The sequence below is a fragment of the Gadus macrocephalus genome, chromosome 12, assembly GCF_031168955.1.
Source record: "Gadus macrocephalus chromosome 12, ASM3116895v1".
Classification (NCBI taxonomy): domain Eukaryota; kingdom Metazoa; phylum Chordata; class Actinopteri; order Gadiformes; family Gadidae; genus Gadus; species Gadus macrocephalus.
The window spans coordinates 16,229,981-16,250,891 of record NC_082393.1 but is presented as its reverse complement, the minus strand read 5'-3'; the positions used below and the strand labels follow the sequence as shown (position 1 = coordinate 16,250,891).

At 43.9% G+C, this 20,911-nt stretch overlaps 1 protein-coding gene across 1 annotated transcript in view; it reads right to left on the bottom strand.

The window, feature by feature from the left end:
* The window catches only part of szt2 (SZT2 subunit of KICSTOR complex), a 57,594-nt gene that overhangs the window by 1,861 nt on the left and 34,822 nt on the right, over positions 1-20,911 (bottom strand). The window contains exons 48-72 of the mRNA XM_060067584.1: positions 20,657-20,821; positions 20,215-20,299; positions 19,723-19,896; positions 17,920-18,111; positions 17,173-17,366; positions 16,765-16,931; positions 16,147-16,244; positions 15,850-15,982; positions 15,608-15,738; positions 15,348-15,395; positions 14,704-14,825; positions 14,126-14,308; positions 11,658-11,928; positions 11,489-11,568; positions 11,131-11,256; positions 10,666-10,868; positions 9,928-10,027; positions 9,673-9,753; positions 6,471-6,545; positions 4,094-4,159; positions 2,277-2,490; positions 1,709-1,892; positions 1,373-1,495; positions 680-1,235; positions 1-63 (exon numbers count right to left, since the gene is read on the bottom strand). The exon at positions 1-63 is cut by the window's left edge and continues 48 nt beyond it. Coding sequence (XP_059923567.1) covers positions 1-63; positions 680-1,235; positions 1,373-1,495; positions 1,709-1,892; positions 2,277-2,490; positions 4,094-4,159; positions 6,471-6,545; positions 9,673-9,753; positions 9,928-10,027; positions 10,666-10,868; positions 11,131-11,256; positions 11,489-11,568; positions 11,658-11,928; positions 14,126-14,308; positions 14,704-14,825; positions 15,348-15,395; positions 15,608-15,738; positions 15,850-15,982; positions 16,147-16,244; positions 16,765-16,931; positions 17,173-17,366; positions 17,920-18,111; positions 19,723-19,896; positions 20,215-20,299; positions 20,657-20,821 — 3,834 coding nt within the window. The remainder of the gene's footprint in view (positions 64-679; positions 1,236-1,372; positions 1,496-1,708; positions 1,893-2,276; positions 2,491-4,093; positions 4,160-6,470; positions 6,546-9,672; positions 9,754-9,927; positions 10,028-10,665; positions 10,869-11,130; positions 11,257-11,488; positions 11,569-11,657; positions 11,929-14,125; positions 14,309-14,703; positions 14,826-15,347; positions 15,396-15,607; positions 15,739-15,849; positions 15,983-16,146; positions 16,245-16,764; positions 16,932-17,172; positions 17,367-17,919; positions 18,112-19,722; positions 19,897-20,214; positions 20,300-20,656; positions 20,822-20,911) is intronic.

Genomic DNA, 20,911 nt, shown 5'->3' with positions numbered 1-20,911 from the left:
GCGGGAAAGCAGCACTTTAATGAGACTCTGGTACCAGCCAGGACTCATTGTGAGGAAGCAGTCCTGCAGAAACAGAACCGCATGTAAGAAACTGCACTGGATTTCACTGCCATTCACTTTTCTTTTTGCCATGAACTATTGTATCGTTGAGTATATGAGAATAGTTATTCATATAATATTATATATATAAAGTAGCATTTGGCAAAGATGGGCAAGCTCGCTTGACAAGAGTAATGCTGCAATAAAATTTGTGTAAAAGAGATAATTGATGTGTTATTTTCACAGGTGTTGCACCTTTTAAGAGAAGCACAAATAATGTGTTCAGTTGTAGACTGTGATAGATGGGCATCTTTATCAGGCTACGCCCCAAGAGGGAGTGGGAACTAAAACATCCCCAAATCCCCTCTTGTCCTGGAGGGGATTTACGTTAGTCCCCAACACATCTAATCCTCACTGGGACGCTGGGACGCCGAGACCCCATTCCAGCTGTTCCGTCTTGAGACGAGAGCGCCTGGGATCAGCGTTATCTGGGACTTTTAGTTTGAGCTCATACTTCTACAAGCAACACTGAGGCTCGTCAAATCCCCAAGACACACCGAAGGTCAAGTAGGGAACACGGACATGACTTGGAGGTGGGTCCTCGTGCTACACACAGAGAAAGAGAGAGTAGAGCTTTTACCAGCTGGGGATCGATTTCCCCAATGGAGCGGCTGACCACCGTCTCCAGCAGCTCCTCCAGCTCGCAGAAGGACAGCTTGGTGAGCTTCAGCTTGTCCAGGACCAGGTCCAGCTGCTCGCCGTGGAACAGCCTCCTCCACAGGGTGTCCCGGCGGCAGTGGCCCATGGCCTGCTCCACGCTGGCCTGGATGTGGTGCTCCGCCGCCAGCACCTCGCTGTTGAGCAGGGGAAACGGAGCGAACGGGTACAGGAGGCCGCGGGCGTCACCGATGAGGGATGCTAGAATCCCCACCGGGGCCGTGGACTCGCTGGCCTCGGGGGAGGCGGCGGTCGCGGCTCTGTGCTCCTCCCAAGGGTCGCACTCCGTATCTTTCGCTCCTCCTCCTCCTCCTCCTCCTCCGAGCTCGGCCGGCTCCAGGGACCTGCTGTTGCTGCTGGCGGAGGGGTCAGCGGGGTCGCGGTGGAGCAGAGGGGGGAGCTTCTTGAAGCGCCGCATGTCGGCGGTGAGACGAGGGAACAGTTCCCTCTGGCTCGTCATGATCACGTAGAACCGGAGCCTGGGACAAAGGGTGGTGTGCACACACATAAAGTCAAATTAACCTGTTTTCACATTAAGACACAGAGGGATCTGCCCTGTGCCTGTGTGTGTGTGCGTGTGTGCCCCCCCCCCCCCCCATCTCCCAAGAGCTCTTACTTGAGCACGTGTCGGTCTCCTTCCAGCTGTTCCTCGAAGGGGGCGGCATTGTGGCACACGAGCAGAGACACGTCAAAGTCATCATAGTGTTGGAGTCCTTCAGGGTCCTTATATGAACCAGAGCTGGAAAAACAATGAGGACGAAGTGTGAAAAAAATTATTCATGCAAAGTTATTGTTATGTAGTTGCAAGTACAAATCAAAAGGGATATCAAAAGATCACTAGAAATGTTATAAACCAAAATGTCAATCCACAAAACATAAAATTAAACAAAAACAATGCAAGGCGCATTTCTCGCCACCCAACGAGACATGAACACGGTACCGCCGTAACAACCTGTTCCACAGAGCCACCAGGGCGTATTCGTGCTGCTCGGCGCTCGGCCCCCCCTTCTTGCCGTCAGCGGTGCAGGCGGTCTTGGACATGCGGACAGGCTTCATGCTGTAGGTGTTGGCGTGGTCCGTGATGTAGTTGTACAGCTGGTGGGCCGTGATCATCCCCGTGGAGACCGAGAAGCTCCCTGGTCGTGTCCCGGGAAACATTCAGAACGTGAGAAGAAGGATGACAAGGATGCAATGTGAAGGATAATTCTTGAATGTGGGCAGCCTCGTGAGACCGAACAGATCGGGTTCAGGGTTGCCCTCCGTAATGAATATCACATCATCCATGTGATGGCCAGAGAGAGACAGGACATGAATGAGATCCAGACGACAATGAGATAAGGCTTTGTTAAAGGCAGATTGATACTAGGAATTTCATTCACCCTAATCTCGTTATGATATCCTGGATAACTGGAACCAAGACTTTATCAAAGGGTGTTAAAAAAATATATGTTGGCCTGGTATTGCTCTTGACTTTCTCCAATTGTGTCGATACAGAACAAAAATCATAATATGTCTCTCACCTTGAAACACATGATTGCGACCAAATTTGGGAATATCAGGATGATGGGAAATGAAGTCCTCCAGGAAATGGGTGAGCTGGTAGCCCTGGCGGAGCATCATGTGGCAGCCCACCAGGTGCTGGTGGACCACACGCAGGTGGTAGTCGTAGCTAAAGGAGTGCACGTGCATGAGGTCCCGCACCTTGTCACACTCCTCGGTGAAGAGCATGGAGAGCTAGAGGGGGATGAGTAGCCACACAACAACAAAAACACAAACACCCACATCCAATTGGAATTTGAAAGGTCCAACTTCCCAGTCTACCGAATTCTATTTGTTTTGTTATACACATTATCACAATGCTAGCAGGAAATGCCTACTTTTGGTTTCCATTTATAAATGGTTAATTCATGTTTAATCATACTGGTACACTGGGATAATACCAGGTAAGAACATGAAATGTACCGTTTTTTTTTACTTTATAAAGTTCATATTCTATTTAATAAATCCCACATCGGAAGAAATTCTCTGAATTAGCAGCAGTGTAAGTGCGGAATGAATAAAATAAAGGAATCAAATACATTTCTATGCATTTCTATTTCATTTCGGTTTCTTCTAAACATTTCCTCTGTCAAATTTATAAAAAAAACAATTTTGTTTCCATCTTGTGGGAAACATAACATGAACAGGACTTTGACAAGAATTTAGTCTTGGCAAAAACAGACTTTTAAATTATAAGTACAAAATAAAATTTCAGCAAATCGCAAGTCTGCCATAAAAATGAACCAAGGATCGAGCACGACAACATTTCAACAGCGTAATTCACCAAAATCAATCACTGTATGGCCTTTGATCAGGCCATGAACATATAAGAAACAGTCAATCTGAGGTTGAACTCAAAACCAAAACATTTCTCTCCCTGCAGTTTCAAAGCACAGAAGGGCCAGTGGAAGAGGGAAGTAGGGGTGTGATTAGCCAAATACAAACAAACACAGGACCAGAGCAGCAATCAATTTGGGGCGAATTGGAATAAAGAGCATCCAAAGTAAAGGAATAAGCATGACAGGAGCTGAAATGAGATAAAAACAAAAAACGATTTTCAGCTCCAAACCCGTTGAGAGAGCAGAGCGGTCATTCTTTGAGGTGCAACGTGTAAGATTATTTGTTTAAAACATACCAGTATTAACTACTTTTATCTACAGAATGTGAAGAAATTAGCTTTTGACCTTATGATAAAGATGTCTGTGTGGCAGCGCCATCCCACCCGCGTTGAAATCCAACTCTGTGCCTAAAGAGGCGTGTATTTAACCTTTAAGGTCAATAGTACAGTAATCTAATTTCAATAGTCCATGAAAAATATAATGTTGGTTCAGACTTGAAGGAGAACAACTTGACAATGGCATTGCACAGTTCAACTGTAAACGGTAAGCATTACTCCATAGTCAGTGAGGCGATGTGTTTGGAGCGAGGGAAGGAAGGGGAAGGCAGGAGGAAGGACCAAAGATAGTAGGGGTGGACACAAATCGTACACATTGCACCTTCAACCAATCAAATTCCCCCAAACCACTGAAACCATGTAAAAACATATGTAAAAAAAATCCATCAAAATCAATGGCATTTACTGAGAGCAGATTTGTCAGGCAGAGGACAAGTGTTTCTGTGGAATTAGTGGGAGTTAATAGATATAAATGTAAGCACCATCCCGATTCGAGGAACAGAAAGGAATGAGAGGAACAGCCCAGGGATAGATTTGCTGCAAGCAGGACGATGGAGATGAGTCGGAGGCTGATTATTATGATGAGAGAGATTTAGCGCCCATCTAAAAAAGGCTGGGACATACCGCGGAGTCAGACACTGGTATGGCTTCTGGAAACGGCTTGCAACGGGGTTTGGTGAGGAAGGTGCCCTGATGGAGAAAAGACATGTGTAGGACCTGACAGACAGACAGACAGACAGACAGACAGACAGACAGACAGCGAGAGGGAGAGACAGACAGACAGACAGACAGACAGACAGACAGACAGACAGACAGACAGACAGACAGACAGACAGACAGACAGACAGACAGACAGACAGACAGACAGACAGACAGACAGACAGACAGACAGACAGACAGACAGACAGACAGACAGACAGACAGACAGACAGACAGACAGACAGACAGACAGACAGACAGACCGACAGACCGACAGGCCGACAGACAGGCCGACAGACAGGCCGACAGACAGGCCGACAGATAGGCCAACAAATCTGGCAGGCCGACAGACAGGCTTTTGTAAAAATAGCCAGACAGGCAAGGACGGGAACTGTAAGACATAATGAAAGATATACAGGGACTGACAGACTGGAACACAGTACAGACTGGAAGACAGGGACAGGCACAGATAAGTATAAGGCAAAAACAGCTTTGGACGTAAAAGGCTGATGAGATGTGATACAAATGAGTTAAAATCTTCCGAAAGTTTCTGAAGGAAGTGAGAATGTTTGAAAAATGATTAGAAGATGACAGCAATCCTTTAAGCCAGGTTTTTTCAGGGCGGACTCTCCTTGACCTAGTCGGACATTGGAAAAGGTTTGTTCCAACTCAAACAAGATTACATGTACATGAATGTAGTTGGACATGAGTTTAAAACACTAACACACAAAAGGATATGAGACTAAATGCCATGTCGGAGAACCCTTAAACATTATTGCTTTAATCTGTGATTCTGCTGCTAACCAAACTCTAGCCTAATCTCATCCTTTATATTCTCCTGGGATATCATTACATTGTTTGCTACACTTATGGCAAATTGAATACCAACATAACCCACCTCTCAATCGCTGGCCAAGCCAACTCCGATCCCGCCTCCATCACCAACCTCAATATCAACCATGACCCCTGCCTCCAGCCTTTGACCTCCATAATAAATATAATTGTACCACCAACTCAACAACAAAGATGGTCACACCCAACCCTGTATGACTGATGAGTTTGTTCAAGCCCTCCTATCCTTGAGGCCGCGCTACCACACACCATCATTGGGTCCCCCCATGACTCAGAACCTCCTTAAGAACGTGGCTGCCAAGGACCCGGATGAGATCCTAGAGGGGAGGGGCTCCTTTCGCATCTTGATTTAAATAAGGAGGGCTGCAGACCAGCTGGTCAACAGTAGAGTTTGGCGCTAGAATCTTTCAGTTTTGAGGAAGGAATAGGAACAAAGTCTCTTCAAGTCCATAGGCAAACACACACACACACACACACACACACACACACACACACACACACACACACACACACACACACAGCCTACAACAACAATGAAAATAAGAGAAAAAAAAAAAGATATATATTTTCTATTTTAATTTTTTTAAATATCATATATCGTGGTTAATATCGATATTGATCGATATCGAAAAAATAATCGTGATAATATTTTTGGCAATATCGCCCAGCCCTAGGTCACCCCCCCCCCCCCCCCCCCCCCCCCCCCCACAGTGCACAACCCACTTTTGATGGGATTATCGTTAAAAGAGAATATTCATCCTAATCATAGATCATGTTTATTGTTAAGGGAAAACCCATCCCCTTTTTGTAATTTCATCAATAATTCCACAATGATATTGTGTTATTGTGTTGTGGACCCCTATCAACTCTCCTGTTACCCAGTACCCACCTGCTATTACTTATGACTTGGCTAGAATATTTGTACCAAGCCATCATTTGATTTTGGTTTGCAAACCATAAATGAACCCTTCCATGTCTGTTTGGTTGGGCAGGGTTTCAGATGCAAGTCAACTCATTGGCGGTACTTTAAAGAATAATCGGGAAAAAAAACTGCCTGTAGCGATACATTATACATGCAAATATACAACAGCATTGGCTATTGAACAGTTTATAAAACCACACTTAATTTAAGTCCTTTCTCAAGAGTTCTGTAACAGGGACATTGCCGCTTTGTCTGACCCGTTATGTATACCAATTTTTCAGTGGGTGAACTTCCCAAACCCACTTTTCTAGTAAAGAGACAAATTAAACAAAATCTTGGTAAGGCTAAAAATGTAAAACTAAAACTTCCCCTCTGCTACACAAAGGGACACTGCCAGTGTAGCACCTTAGCTCTGCTCTGCTCTTATTCTGAAATGAATTGATTAATTTGGATCCTGCTCACCACTCTTGGCTAATACCATTAGGACCAATTTTCCATATTTCAGCATTTCACATCCATTTCACATACCTGAGAGTTGACTGTCTGGCCCATGGGGATCCTTGTACACTCCAAGGCGTACTGTTTCACACAAAAGTAGCAGCCCTAGGAGCAGGGAGAGAGACAGAGAGGTGGGGGATAACAGTGATTACATAGGGGATGTTAATATCCAATGAAACACTACGTTTGGATCAATGTTGGGTTAATGGTATCTTTTTTTTTTTATTATACAGGAAAGTATTAAAGGTAAGAAAGGTACAATTTAAAACAGGCCTGAGTCAGTATAAAGCTGATTTCCAGCAGGTTCCTGTTCTGCAGCACGTTTAACATATAACAGGAACAAGGCACATCACACGGTACATTTACATACAGCACTGTGCAGCACATAGCAGGAACATAGCACAGACATCAGTAGGACAATCACATAAACAACAGACTGAACACACAAAGTGGTCTATAAACAGTCAGTGTTTGCAAGTGTTGGTATTGAGGAGTAACAGTTTGCATTCCTTTTTGAACTGTGTGATGGATTGTAATGCTCTAATGTTTTGAGGGATGCTGTTCCAGAATTTGGTGAAAGTATGCATGGAAGACCTCTGCCCATAGCCATTATTGTATACAGGCATTGGGTGGAGCGCCATGGAAATTGTTCTAGTGACATGCACCTTAGGGTATGTTATGCGTTAGTAAGAGAGAGATGAGTGTTTGTGAGGTACTGTGTTGGAGTTGAAAATAAAATCTGACGGCATGAATGTGAATACAATTTTGAAAGGACAAAACAGGTGAGTGAGTGAGTGAGTACAGTGCAGTGGTGTGTCCATTTTGGAATTTTACTGTGGATATTTAAAGCTTGGTTTTATGTCATACATATTGGTGGTGGTTAGTGAGGTCCCCCCTTCACTTTAGGCGTCTTTGAGTGTTATTAATTATTATTATTATTCATGTTTAACCTCTGTTTTCCTTTTATTCCTAGTCTGTTTTACATAGTTTTGAATGATGACTATATGCTCTGTAAGGTGACCTTGGGTGTCTTGAAAGGCGCCTCTAAATTAAATGTATTATTATTATTATTATTTTATAGCCGTGCGATGGGTTCAGTAACTTCCTTTGTGATGAGAGACAGTTGGTAAACAGTATGAAATGGTTGAGAATACAATTGCCTACAGGTAGGTTTTTGGAGACAGTAGGATTGGTATGTTATAATCTTGACAGACATAGTAGACATAGATATAGCTTCTGGTTTAACTTTTTAGTTAACTTGTAGGCATGTTCACGGCATGTGAGGTGTGAGACAAGTAACACACCCAGATACTTGCATGTTTTGGTGATAACAAGATTTTGATTTGAGAAGATGATAAGACTGGTAAAATGACAGATGCTTTCACGATGATTAGAAATACACACATTTGTTTTTTTTTAACATTAATGGTTAAGTGATTTTTATTCAACCACTTATCAGATGACAGCTTGGACTTTATGATATCTTTGTTAGAGTCAGACAGAAAGAGCACAATGTTATCAGCATTCATTAGGCACTGACTGACTGAACACTGACTGTGTAAACATGTAAACATGCACACCAATTTTGACAACTTGTGAAGAAAAAGTAAAGGCCCAAGAAAGCTTCCTTGTGGAACTGCCATACCACATCCTAATTTTGATAACTTGTGATCTATCTGTTAAAGTGTAATTCCGGTGAAAATTGAACCCAGGGTCTTTGTTTTGGTATGTATAGCCATTAAAGAAGCCCTCCAGGTTATTTTTTCATTGAAAATCGAGTAAAGAGTTTGCCAGGCTGCTGTGTGTTTGGCTGCCGTGTTATTGGTTAGGGGCACCGCAAAAGAGGTTTGGTGCTATTTTGAGCAATATTAGTGGTTAAAAAATGCAGATTTGGAACCGTTCGCGGTGCCCCTAACAAATAACATGGAAGCCATAAATTGCGCCGGCCAAAATCTATACTGGATTTTCAATGAAAAAAGTAGCTGGAGGGGTTTATTTGATGGGTATACATGCCAAAACAAAGACCCTGGGTTAAATTTTCGCCGGAATTACCATATTTTCCGCACTATAAGGCGCACCGGAGTATAAGCCGCAGCAGCTAAATTGAATGAGGTTTACATATATAAGCCGCACTGGAGCCCGCCGCTTAAAAATCCATAGATTTAGGAGGTCCCCTAGTGGCCGTTAGCTATAAAATTCAAAGATTAGCGCACCGTTATATAAGCCGCAGAATCGCAAAATGGGAAAAAAGGCGCTGCTTATAGTCCGAAAATTACGGTACACTTTAAATGAGATGAAATCATGTCTAATAGAGAGGGTGATAGACTAGAAAGTGTGAGGTTGAAAATATTTTTTAAATAAAGAAATAGCTCCAGTGATGCATCTTCTATTATGAGAGTTACAGATTTCCTCTGTCAAGAGTAGTAAGTCTGACATGGTGGACCGCTTTGCACGGAAACCATGTTAGCAGTCCCTAAGCCAGTTGCTGTTTTCCAGATAGAAGCTTAATTAATTGTATAATGTTTTTTTCAAGCAGCTTAGACATTATTGGGAGTATGGCTACATGTCTATAGTTAGAGACCAGACAAGGGTTGTCAGCTTTACAAATTTGTGTAATTTGAGCTGTTATCCAGCTGGAGGGGAAAATAGACAGCCTGATACAGAGATTAATTAAGTGGTGGAGAAGGAGTATAAGGCTGTTATTTAGAGTGTTTAAATTGGATCATCTTGTGTGATCTCAGAGAAAGAAAACAAATCAGTTGTTGAGGATGGGTGTGGGAAAGACAGATGGTAGTGTTAGATGAAGTATTAGTTGAAGGCATTTGCAATCTTGAGTCTGAGATACGACTGACATGGAGGGAAATCTGTACATTTGGATTTTTCTTGTTTTAATTTTCTCCAGTGATGACTTTAAGAGCCTGCCATAGTGACTTTGGCTTGGAAGCAGATTGGATCATATGCTGTTGAAAGTATGTTGTCTTAGCCTTGCGTAGTTGAGTAGTGCATTTATTGCTAAATCATTAATTTTTGCTCTCAGGCGTTGAGAGACGAAGCCTTCTCTTTAAGGAGTTTGAGTATCTCAGAGTTTAACCATGGTAATTTAACCTGCCGACCGCGTACCTTACCGACAGAGGTATATATATTGTCTTATGTTAAGTTTAGTGTGGAATTGAGTCTGAATTTCATCTGGATTTTTCCAGTGATAGCTGAAAGTTACACTGAAAGAACTCACCTGGAAAGTCAACTCGATGAGCACGATTCCCCCTGGCAGCGCCCTCTGGAGGTGGTATGGTGTGGTGCCACTCGCTGTGATCTGCTAAGAGCAGTTTTAAGACAAGACAAAATGGCACAGTGTCATCAGGGGTGTAGAACGCATCCCTGTTTGATACGAGTCCGACTTTTGGTCAGAATGATAAACGAGTGATTGGTGACGATGATGAATCGCTGCAGTTGCATTTCCCCCAATGGACTTGAAGTCAATGCTGACCTTGGGGCTGTCCTCGCTTTTCTGCTTGACGTAGGAGAAGGACATCCTCCCTTCAGACAACATGGAGCTCAGCATTGCAGCACGGGCCCGTGCAACACTGCTGCAAAGTTGAACAAAATCACATTGGTGAGAGGCTGAGGTTCACTGGGACCTCAAACAGGAGGTCATTAATACAATTCAATAAAAGTGGGACTATATGTGATGGTCAGACTATGGGCCCTATCTTGCACCCAGCCCGATTGACATTCTACACCGACGCATATACCGTTGCTAGTTTGCACCCAGCGCAAAGCTGATTTTCCCCCGCAGCAAACTCGTGCCACTAAACTTCCGCCCTGAGAGGCGTGTTCCGGCGCAAATGATACATGGTGCTATCTTACAGATCAATAAAGCAGTTGCGCAACTGACCGAAAAATACCTTGTCCAAGTGCACTAGTGGATAGCACAGTTGGTGTTGCTATTTTGACGTACCATGGCAGGTCGGAACTGCAACATAAGCTTACACACCAGTAGGCTATACGCAGCACAGATATGCAAACGATTTGCCTAATTGAAATATTATGATGATGATGACGTGGATTGTGGAAACCCCTTTTCCATTGCGCTCATGGCACTTATCCGCCGGTAAAATAGCAACATCGCCATAGAACCGCTTACAAAGTTACTTGTGTTTGGTGCTTCTCACTTGCGTTTCAGACCGTTAAAATAGGGCCCTATATGTGAATATACAGGACTAACTTGCGGGCAGGAGACTGAGGCCGGATCTGCACCAGGATGAAGCCTGTGCTCTGCAGGTACTGGATGTACTGCTGCAGGAAGGTGTTAGAGAGCTCCAGCAGCCAGGACTCCTCCTTCAGCCGACTGGGTATGGTGTCCGCTGAGTCTGTGCTGTAGCTCCGGTCGCGTCCTGAGGCCGCTGAGTCGCTGGAGCAGTGTCGCTTCTGCCACCCATACAGGAAGCATACACACAGGAAGCATCTTCTTAGTCCCATCAGACACACCGTCTTAGTCCCAGCATAGTCCCAGCAGTGACACCGTCTTAGTCCAAGCATACACACTGTTTTAGTCCCAGCATATTCCCAGCCTACACACTGTCTTTGTCCCAGCAGACACACCATCTCAGTCCCAGCAGACAAACCGTCTCCCAGGGTTAAGGCCCAGTAAAATGACAAATACCGCAAGAGGGTTGAAGAGAAGTATTACCTTAGCCGGGGGCCGGTTGAACTGCTCGTCCTGGATCTGCCTGCGGAAGGCGGGATCAAACAGGAGCGGGGTGGCGCAGTAGTGGACCAGCCTTGAGGACTGCTTCAGAATGTCCAGGTCTACCGCCTGGGAGTGGGGAACGACTTCAATGGGTTGTGCATTCAATTGTGTCGATTTAGAGTGTGCACCTTCAGAGTTAAACACTGAGGGAGGGACTGGGTGAGTGAGTGAGATTCTGAGATTCTGAGTGAGTGAGTGAGTGAGTGAGTGAGTGAGTGAGTGAGTGGATGATTGAGTTCATTGAGGAGTAAAGGAGTGTATTTGTGTGGTTAGTGTGTCCAACTGGAGAAGCACTTACTGAGATAGGCATGTTGGACTGTGCAGACCTCTGCTGCCAAGTCACAAACAAGTTCTCAATCTTCATCTGCTTCTCCATTTCTGTCAACAGAAATAGGGTTGGAACGGTGAGGTGCTTCGAATAAAGACTCAACTACTAAAAACGTATCCATCTATTAGGTGCTACGGACCTCTGCGCTCGGCTGCCTTGACCTCCAGAAGCTGGTTCCCATGCCTCGTCACGACATCTGGGCAGTCCTGCTCACCCACGGCGAACGGGCGCACCGTGCTCATGTCTCTCAGGGCCTCGTCGAACGGCAGCAGCTCTGAGGGGAAGTGAAGGGGGGCCAGGCTGCGGCCGGAGCTGCCCAGCCGCCCCGGGTCCTTGCTTGTCACTGGAGGCACGGGGCTTCGTAGCAGGGCGTCAGGCTCCACCGCAGGGTTAAGGAACGGGTTGGGCTCCTGTTTGTGGACACAGACACGGGAGGATGAGAACAAAATCCGAGGGGGGAAGTCAGAGGGTAAAATGGAATGGAAGTTAAGTGAAATATCATGATATTATTTTTCAGTTATTTTGATGGGATTAGTAACAAACAATTATGAAATGAAGTTACTGCCAACATGAAGGACCTGGCTGGAAAGTCCCAAAAATGCCTACATTTATTAACATTTTCTTTTACATAAGGTTGAATAAAGTTTAGCACAAATGTTTTGAAATGCAAGTATGTTGATATATTTCATTATGAAAACCATCTTAATAAATCTGATCAGACATCAAGACATTTCACTATTTCCAAACACAAACTTTCAGTGGAGAAAATTAAGCCCATAACAAGTTAATGGTCTTCTCTTGCGACTTTGAAGAAGACTTTATTTGTGTATTTTATTTCCGTCTGGGCCTTGCCTCTGGGAAAATGTGCTCGGAAGAGCATCTTACAGGCTGCTGGAGATAACTGGGCTAGAGGGATTGGGGGGGGGGGGGGGGGGGGGACAGATGCCTCTGTGCTTAATGCCTATAGGCTGCAGGGGGGTTGTTTCACAGACCACTGGTGCCCGCTTCACGCCTCATTGGGGCACTGACAGATGACACTCGGCAAGGGCACATTTTCTTCTGCTCTGCCTCGGCCTTCTGTGCACCGTCACTCTAGCATGAGAGTCGTTCAGAGCAGAGGGGCCGTTCTGAGAGGGATTCTGTTTATTTAGGATTGGCTTTTTTAATCCTCAAAATGGGCCATCAAAACTTTCATATCCCACTATCGCAAAAGTAGTTCAATGAATTGCATATTGTGCAAACGGTCACAGTGGGATGCAGACATAAAAATGTACATTAATAAAACAAATGTTCTAGTTCCAGACCAATGTCTGTCTTATTTATACAGCAAACCTTGCAAAATCTAGCTGTGTTCATGTTTTGGCCGAATATTCAGATATCTATTTGTTAGGTAGGTACTCTAATCCCAGTTCAATATTCAGATTCTTGTTTTACTTTATTTAAACATACAAAAAACTGAAATTCTTAGATTTTTAAACCCTTTGCATATTGGCGAACCGCCGGTAGTAGGTTACATTTTGTTACATTATCCCAGTTATATCCGAAGAATAAAATGCATAATAATACAAAAGAGTGTAAGGCATCCTTCGGTCTGAGAATACTTCACGTCAGGACTTAATTTGAGGTAGGGATAGCATCAACACAATGGACAACCATGGGAGGACTGAATTATCCTTTGTTAGTTTTGTATTCGGATATAAGAACATTATCCAAATACTTTGGTAGCACCGACACCTACCAACCAGTGTGAATATCGGCAGGTGTAAAGTAATAATAATAGTATTTATTAAATGTTCTAGGCTCCATGGGGCGCTCCCACTACCCACAAGGTTAAGAGCTTTAGACGGGTTCTAATAATGAACTTATTTAGCTTATATACTCAGTGTTTAAACAAGAAAAAAGATATCATAATAGATATCTAGATCTAGATATCTAATAATAACGGGTTGGTTTGATTTAATTGAATAAACATGAATGGAACAGGAAGGGAGTTTTTTCCTTTGATGGTGATCAGTAACCCATCGTGCCTGTTTGATTTCTCTTCGGGTGAGTAGTCTTGCCGTGCAATTACATCAAAACGTTGCTCTTTGTTCAAACTAGTAGGTCTACACTCACATACCATGGAAGCCCTGTGTCTTCAGAACCTTCAACGCTACAGTGAAGCTCTGCCCTAGGAGTGGATCCAAAAGCCACTGTGCGTCCATACAGCCATCCTATTGTAATACTGCTGATATTGAACTTGTACTTTGAGGGTTATAAAAATGACACGGTAGAAATTAAAAGGCAAAATGTTCGGTTGAGAAAACACGATTCTGCAGCAGTGGCGTCCGGTGGCTCAGATTCAGGCAGGGCAGCACTTTGAATTACCGGTAACTTCTTCTTTCTTTTGTCCCCTTATTTGTCAGGAAAACCTTATTATTATTCAAAGTTTTGAATGATGTATTCGACCCATCCCTCATGTGTTTCCATCCATCGTTATCGTCTAAAACTTGGGCGTCACAATGTGTCGTAAAATCATAGAATTACGGTAATAGAGTGAATTGACGTATTAATTTATTTGCGTCCCATACCACTCATAAACCACCCACTGTGTAGATCAAACATCACCTGCTTGGAGTCGTCATGGCTGGGAGTGTCTGAGAAGCAGTAGTGATGGAACAGGCCCATCTTCTGGTTGAGTAGGCAGTGCACCACATGGGCCCTGGCGTTCTGCCACTTGAAAAGCTGACCCAGCCTCCGGTTCAGATCGGAGCCAAGGTCCACATGCCAGTTATAGCAGTGGAGGGTGACCTGGTACACATTGTAGTGGGGATGCATTGTTATGTACACAGAGCAATTAAATCCTCATCAAATCCGCTTATGTTATTTTTTATATATTCATATGCAATCTTTTATGTAATTTTTTTTGGAGAGGCTAATTATTCACAAGCACTATTGATTGGTGTTTGATCGGATTTGATTTATTTATTTGTCTTTCACAAATTTAAAACAATAAATGGAAAGGAATGTCAAAATTAAAACACAAATACATGAAACAAGCAGAGCATACATCTGGTATATTATTGCAATTCAATGGTACATTTGGCAGTCACAGTTCAAATGGAACCAACATATGACTGAAATGTAGTGATTTGTATTTGGAAGTATATTATTATGCAGTTTTCTTTTTGTATCCATATCATTACCTTTTTGCCCTGCACAGCGATGAAGAGGAACCTCTGTCGTGGTGCTACCCCTCCATGGGCCGTACCCGGGCCAGGCCAATCAGCTGGCTCCAAGGCCTCGAAGCGCTGGAGGCCTTTATGAGCTGTGATGGGGGAGAGGCACATTCACGTAAGTCAGGGAGCGAGGAAGAGCTGTGCAAAGCCAGATACTGCAGTATCAATTTAATCCTCTGAAGCATCGTTATCTTTGTTTACATAAACTAGGTTACACCACACCAGGAACTGGAAGCCAAAGAGCCATGTGCAGTTACTGATTGTAAACACCCTGTGGTGTTTGCATTAGGAAGTTATGAGAAAAATACAAATGATGTGGTATATAGTAAACATAAGGATAGAATAGATAGAAACAATAAGTGAAAGCATGCATTGAAATTAAAATGTCTGGCAATCTGGTTAAGATGAGACTTTGAAAGGCCAATAGTGAGCTCTCTTTTCATCTTGTTCAATCAAAGTGTTGTGAAATAAAATAATATTTTTTTACATTTACATTGTACACAGTACTCACATTTCTACATGCATACATGATGTATGCATAAGTAAATCAGTTTATCGATGCAAATAAACAAAAACACCTCAAATGCATTGGAGCTGGATAGTGGACTTACGTGTGAACCTATTTAGCAAAGGGCTGTGCTCCTCATCTGAACTTTGCTCTGCAGGTAAACAGAGATGGGTACAGCAGCAAGGCAGACACAAAAGGAAAAACAGACGAGTCAACAAAAAAAGGGCAGCTGAGGCATGGATGAAAGCCGTGGAACACTGCCTACATGTTAAAGGAGCACACTGGACAACGAGCGCGGGGGAGGAGGTGCAGCAGGCGACAGTATGGGACGAGCAAGGTGACAAGAGGGGAGCCTCGGGATACCTTGGTCTGTGCTGCAGTGCCACTGATGGAAGTTACGTCCGACGAGAATGAAGGTCCTGGGGTTCGAACTAGCGGGTCTGGAGTGCTGCACCAGCGGCAACGGGACGAAGACGTCTGTGCTTTGAGAACGACTGGAAGGTCGGTGAATAGAAAAGGAGGGGGATGAAACGCATACAATGCAACATAATTTTTTTATGTTATTGAAATTAAGAGACAACACCGCACCAGAAGCCATGACCGACCTTTGCTTCTCAAACACCTTCACTGTTGTATCATTGGCCAGTGAACTGACCAAATTAACAATCTCCATCAACACTGAAGGCAGCAGAAAGTGTGACGCTATTTCAGCTGTACACTGCTGGACTGAAGTGCAGCCTGTTCAGCAGAGATGAGCGACAGAGAGAAGGAGAAAATAAATCAACATTAAGAAAGAGAAAAGGGCTCAACATTTGGAATGACACCCCATACGAAGCAATTTAGCTATTCAACAGTCGAAAAGTGACATGATTTGAAATGAAAAATGATGCGAGGAGACGGACCAAGTTGAGCCATGAAGGTCATCCATGGTTGGCAAATAAACTGGTAAACAGGATGCAGGGTGCCCAGATCGCCCTCCTCTAACTGGGACACTTGTTTCCTAGGAGACGCCAAAGCAGGAGAAATGACCTTACTGAAGAACCACCACAGTAGCCACATTAAGACATGGTAAACATTCAACATTCAAGAAGGAAATAGTTTGCCTTGGTAACAATTCTAGATGATTTCAAGGCTTATTGGTTGGAGGTAGTTCATCATAAGTGAAGTATGTTAGTGAAGCTCCGCAAGTACAAAGAAAGCATGCTCCTATAAAGTACACTTATATAGCAACTGATAGAAATAAGGTTGGTAAGAGAAATGTCAATTTTTTTCAAATTTGATCAGGGACTTAAAAGATTATTTTCTTTAAAGGTCCCATGACATGGGGTAGGCCCAACTGGGTAGGCTGGTAGACTGATCTATCCAGCACACATCTAGGTGGACACGCCCACCTGTGATGTCATAAGGGGCAGATTTAAAAAACGGCATGTAACGGCTAATCACACCACACCTGGTGGTATGTCATGGGACCTTTAATGCTAATGGTCAATGCTAATTGTTGGCTGGGTGGAGGAAGGCACCTCTGGAGCTGCTCCAGTTCTACCGCCCCAGCCCTCTCCTGGCTCCACTGCTGCTTCACACTCTCCGTCTTGTGCCTACGACGCACCACCTTCCCCTCCTCCACCTTCTCTGGCACGATGTCATCCGTCGTCTTTGGGCTCACCAGTTCCGAAGACTCCGCCTTGCCCTGTGAAGACACGTTATAAAACCGTTTGGTTCCTATTTTACCGGTAAAAAAGTTGGGTGTTAAAACATTCTTTGACAACATTAGCCAATGTGTTCCACTTTATTACATTTTGTTCAGAACACAAGTTCTGACTATTAACATATTAATTTGGGGGTGTTTTTAGAACACATGGATCTGCTTAGTGCATGTTGAGAAGGGATGCTGATGCTGATGCAGAACCCCCCCCCCACGTCTCACACACCAGCATCTCCCAGAAGCTGCGCCGACCGCTCTTGCTAGTGGGGGTGGTAGACTCTGGCGTGCTGCTCCCCGGGGTGGGGGTGCCCCCCTGGGCCTGGGGTAGGATGATGGGGGAGGGGCTGTTCTTGGACACACGGGCGCTGATGCGGTGCGTCTCCTTGAGCTCCTTTGTTTCAGGTGAGGGACTGAACACTGCTGGAATGAAAAACGACAGCACCATGAAACACACGTCACTTCACATTGACTGAAGATTTAAGAGTTGTAAAGGGATAGAGCAGAAAAGAGCAGAAGAGAGCAACTTTTTAAAACTAAGTAACTCCAAAAAAGAAGTCTTGAAGTATGAGAAGTGTTGCATTCATGCACACTTCTCACACTTCAACAGGCAAAGATTCATTCCCCGAACCAATGACATGCCCTGATTGCTATACAATAATCAAATGTTTGGTTTAACCAGGTTGGTCTCATTGATAAACGATGAATTGCTTGAAGAAAGCAACATACAGTACATATTACACACGGTTACAACCTCAAACCGATTGGTCAGAAAGCAGCCAGGAACGGTATCACACCTAAATGTTCTCACACAGGGGCAGGGGCAGTCAATCAGAGCAGATAATCTCACAGTGCATTTCACTCACCAATAGGGGACAGGTGGCTTTGGTATTTCTCTAAAAATACCCTCAAATCATGGCTCTTCTTTCATACCTACAGCAGCTTTAACTTGAGATACATTTCTAAAGATCCTTACCTTTACTCTCTTCCCTATGAACTATTGGCGCCGCACAGAAGGCCCCCAAACAAAGAGGGTTGGGCAGCAGGTTCAGCTCCATGACCACGTCACACAGTGCATGGCGGAGAGCTCCCTGGAGCTTGACTCCGAGCTGCAAGGGGCTGATGTTGCCTTGCTCCCAGACATCAAAGCGGACCTGCATTTGTGGCACTGATAAAGAAAAAGCTTAGCACAAAGCCCAGTAGCACGCTTGCTGTTTTTGTAATACACCTGTGTTGTTTCTAAAAATACAGTCTCAAAAATCTCATTGACAGTAGGGCCTGAATGATAATATCTGTCCAAATCAAAGTGACGTGGATGCATCATTGTCATTGAAAATATCACAGTGAAGTCATGTCTCTAATGTTCACCGTTGAAATGCCACTTCATGAAACTTTGTTTTCAATCCACACCGCTCGTTCAGAACTTTCAGGCATCTACTTTACATTAGCCGCGTTTACATGGCACATCTGATCCGCATAGATTTCTATGCGGCATAGATCTGTTCCTAAAATGTGTTCCGAATGTACTGTATACATGGCAGTAACAAAAGTGTCCGTTCTGTCTCTCGCGCACACCTGACACATCTCTGGACCGGCGGCGACATAATGGATGTCTTATCACTATCGGGGATTTTAAATTTGATTTTAATGAAAGCACAGCAGGAGAGAGCTTTTCTCTCCCTGCTCCTTCAATTAAGAAGGAGGACGACAGCGCAGCAACGTCGATTTCTCGTCAGATCTTTATATTTACCCTAAGCTCCGCCGCAAACAAGAGGAATTTGGATGCGAGTCCGCAGCCAAGACTGGTGGGAGAGAGTGGTCTTACGGGAATTTAGTGACCAGGAATCCTCGAAGGTCCAATTGCGAACTACTGCAGCTGCCATCTCTCTAAGTTAAGAAGTATTTTAACGTTCAGCCTGCAAAAGTACTAGTAGTAGCCTACTCATTTACAGTTATCTCGGACGAGCGCGGACACTACGATACGCGAACACGTCATTAATAAACACCCATGTGTCCCGTCGCTTAGCAACCGGCCATGCTTACCGGACTACTTTTACGGAGTGATAACAAAGACGTGAATCAGGCAATAAATCCACTTTCCTTGACAGCGGTGAAGTTCGGTGTGCTTAAAAGTACCGACGGAGCTCAGTGGACCAATTGCGAACTACTGCGGCTGCACTAAGTTAAACACCAATCGATGCGGAATAAGTGTATACATGGCGATTTAAAACGGACTACACCACCTCTTCTATTCGGCATAGAATCTATGCCGAACAGATAATTGTATTCCGAATGAGGCGTATACATGACCATTTTCTATGCCGCATAGAATTCTATGCGGCATAGATGTGTCCATGTAAACGCGGCTATTGTTTCACAAAGATATTATTTTTTTATTGTAGAGAAATTTAAAAAATTGTGATAATCAATTAACAAACAGGAAACGGTGGAGACAACAAGGAGTTTATTGTCTAGGTAGGACAAGCTGTAGCTGATATTAGCAAATATATAATTATAATATACCGGTAATATACAACTGACACCAGCAATGGAGAAACAGGATCATTGAAATGTGAAATGTACTTCATGTTTCATAGCCTTTTTGACTGTGAGAACACTCAATAAAATACATAATTATATTAATAATAATAACGCATCAATTATTAGTTTGACTGTACTAAAGTGAGGAAAAAAAGGATATGATTTTCATGTTTGATAGTGATGCATATATTAGATAATGGTGACTGGTAGTTTTAGCTCATGCAATAACAGACCATACCTGAGAGGCTATTTGAAGAATCCATCTTAAAAACAGCTGTAAGCTCTTCAAACTGGTCTGGGTGGAGGGGGGTGTTGAAAGGGTTCTGCTTCTGCAGTGCGATGCAGTCCTGTGCTGGCACCACTACAGCGCCCCCTTGAGCATCCACAAACGACAGTGTGATGCAAGCGATCCCTGAATAGCACAGTAGACAGAAAAACAAAACATTAAGAATACAAGAACATAAATGAATGCATAATGGTTTCAGGCTTTGAGTAAATATTTGTACATTTTCTGTTGGTAGGGATTTGGATAAAAAAGTATTGTTCTCGCCATATCAGGTAGGTATTACCTCAACATTAACACATTTTAAAGTGTCGTACATAGCTGCAAGGGGTGTAGGAAAGAATCGATGCATCAAAGATTTTCTTAATCTAATCGTGAACCGAATAGGAATCAAATTGTGGGACACAGAACAATTCCAGCCCATGTAAAAAGAGGATCCATGGTTACCTTTGCCACCGGTCCCCTGTCCACCGGGCTTATTGTAGAGGTAGATATCACCATCAGGCAAACCACTGCACGCATGGAAGTAGTGCTGCAAACAGGATGTGACGCTTTCACAATCAAACACAAGGGGTCAAATGTGTTACTGCACATGAGGAGCTGGTAGTCAGCTCACATGGCTGACAATGGTGTGGATGTAGGAGTCAGAGTTTGAACTACATAAGAATAGGACTGTAATGATTAGGTTTTTGACTCAACCAAACAATTAACATTATAGTTTTACTAATATTACCTGATATTCTCAGGATAAAAGAAACAACCAGGTAGTGGCCAGCTCATTGAGAGAAATGAATGGCTCAGCGTCTTGCTGAGCCATCGATGATTTGTCACCTTTGCCAGGAGGATCAAATCTACAAACCCGCCTCCAAGTGGTAAGGCAGAGACTTACCTTGAAGTGGTGTGCTGTGTTGCTGTCTGTGTACTTTGGGACATGCAGGAAGATGAGGAGATTCTGCCTGAGGTAGTGGGCTACTGCCGGCAGGATAGACAAGCAGTACTGCGGGAGGCTGAACTGCATCACTTCGTTTGAAGGAGAGCCCAATGGCTGGATGAACTATGCATTTAAATAATGACATAATTTTAGCATCGGCATCCCACAGCACATTTGACAATAGAGGAGCATGAGCGTCGTCCCAGGGATCTG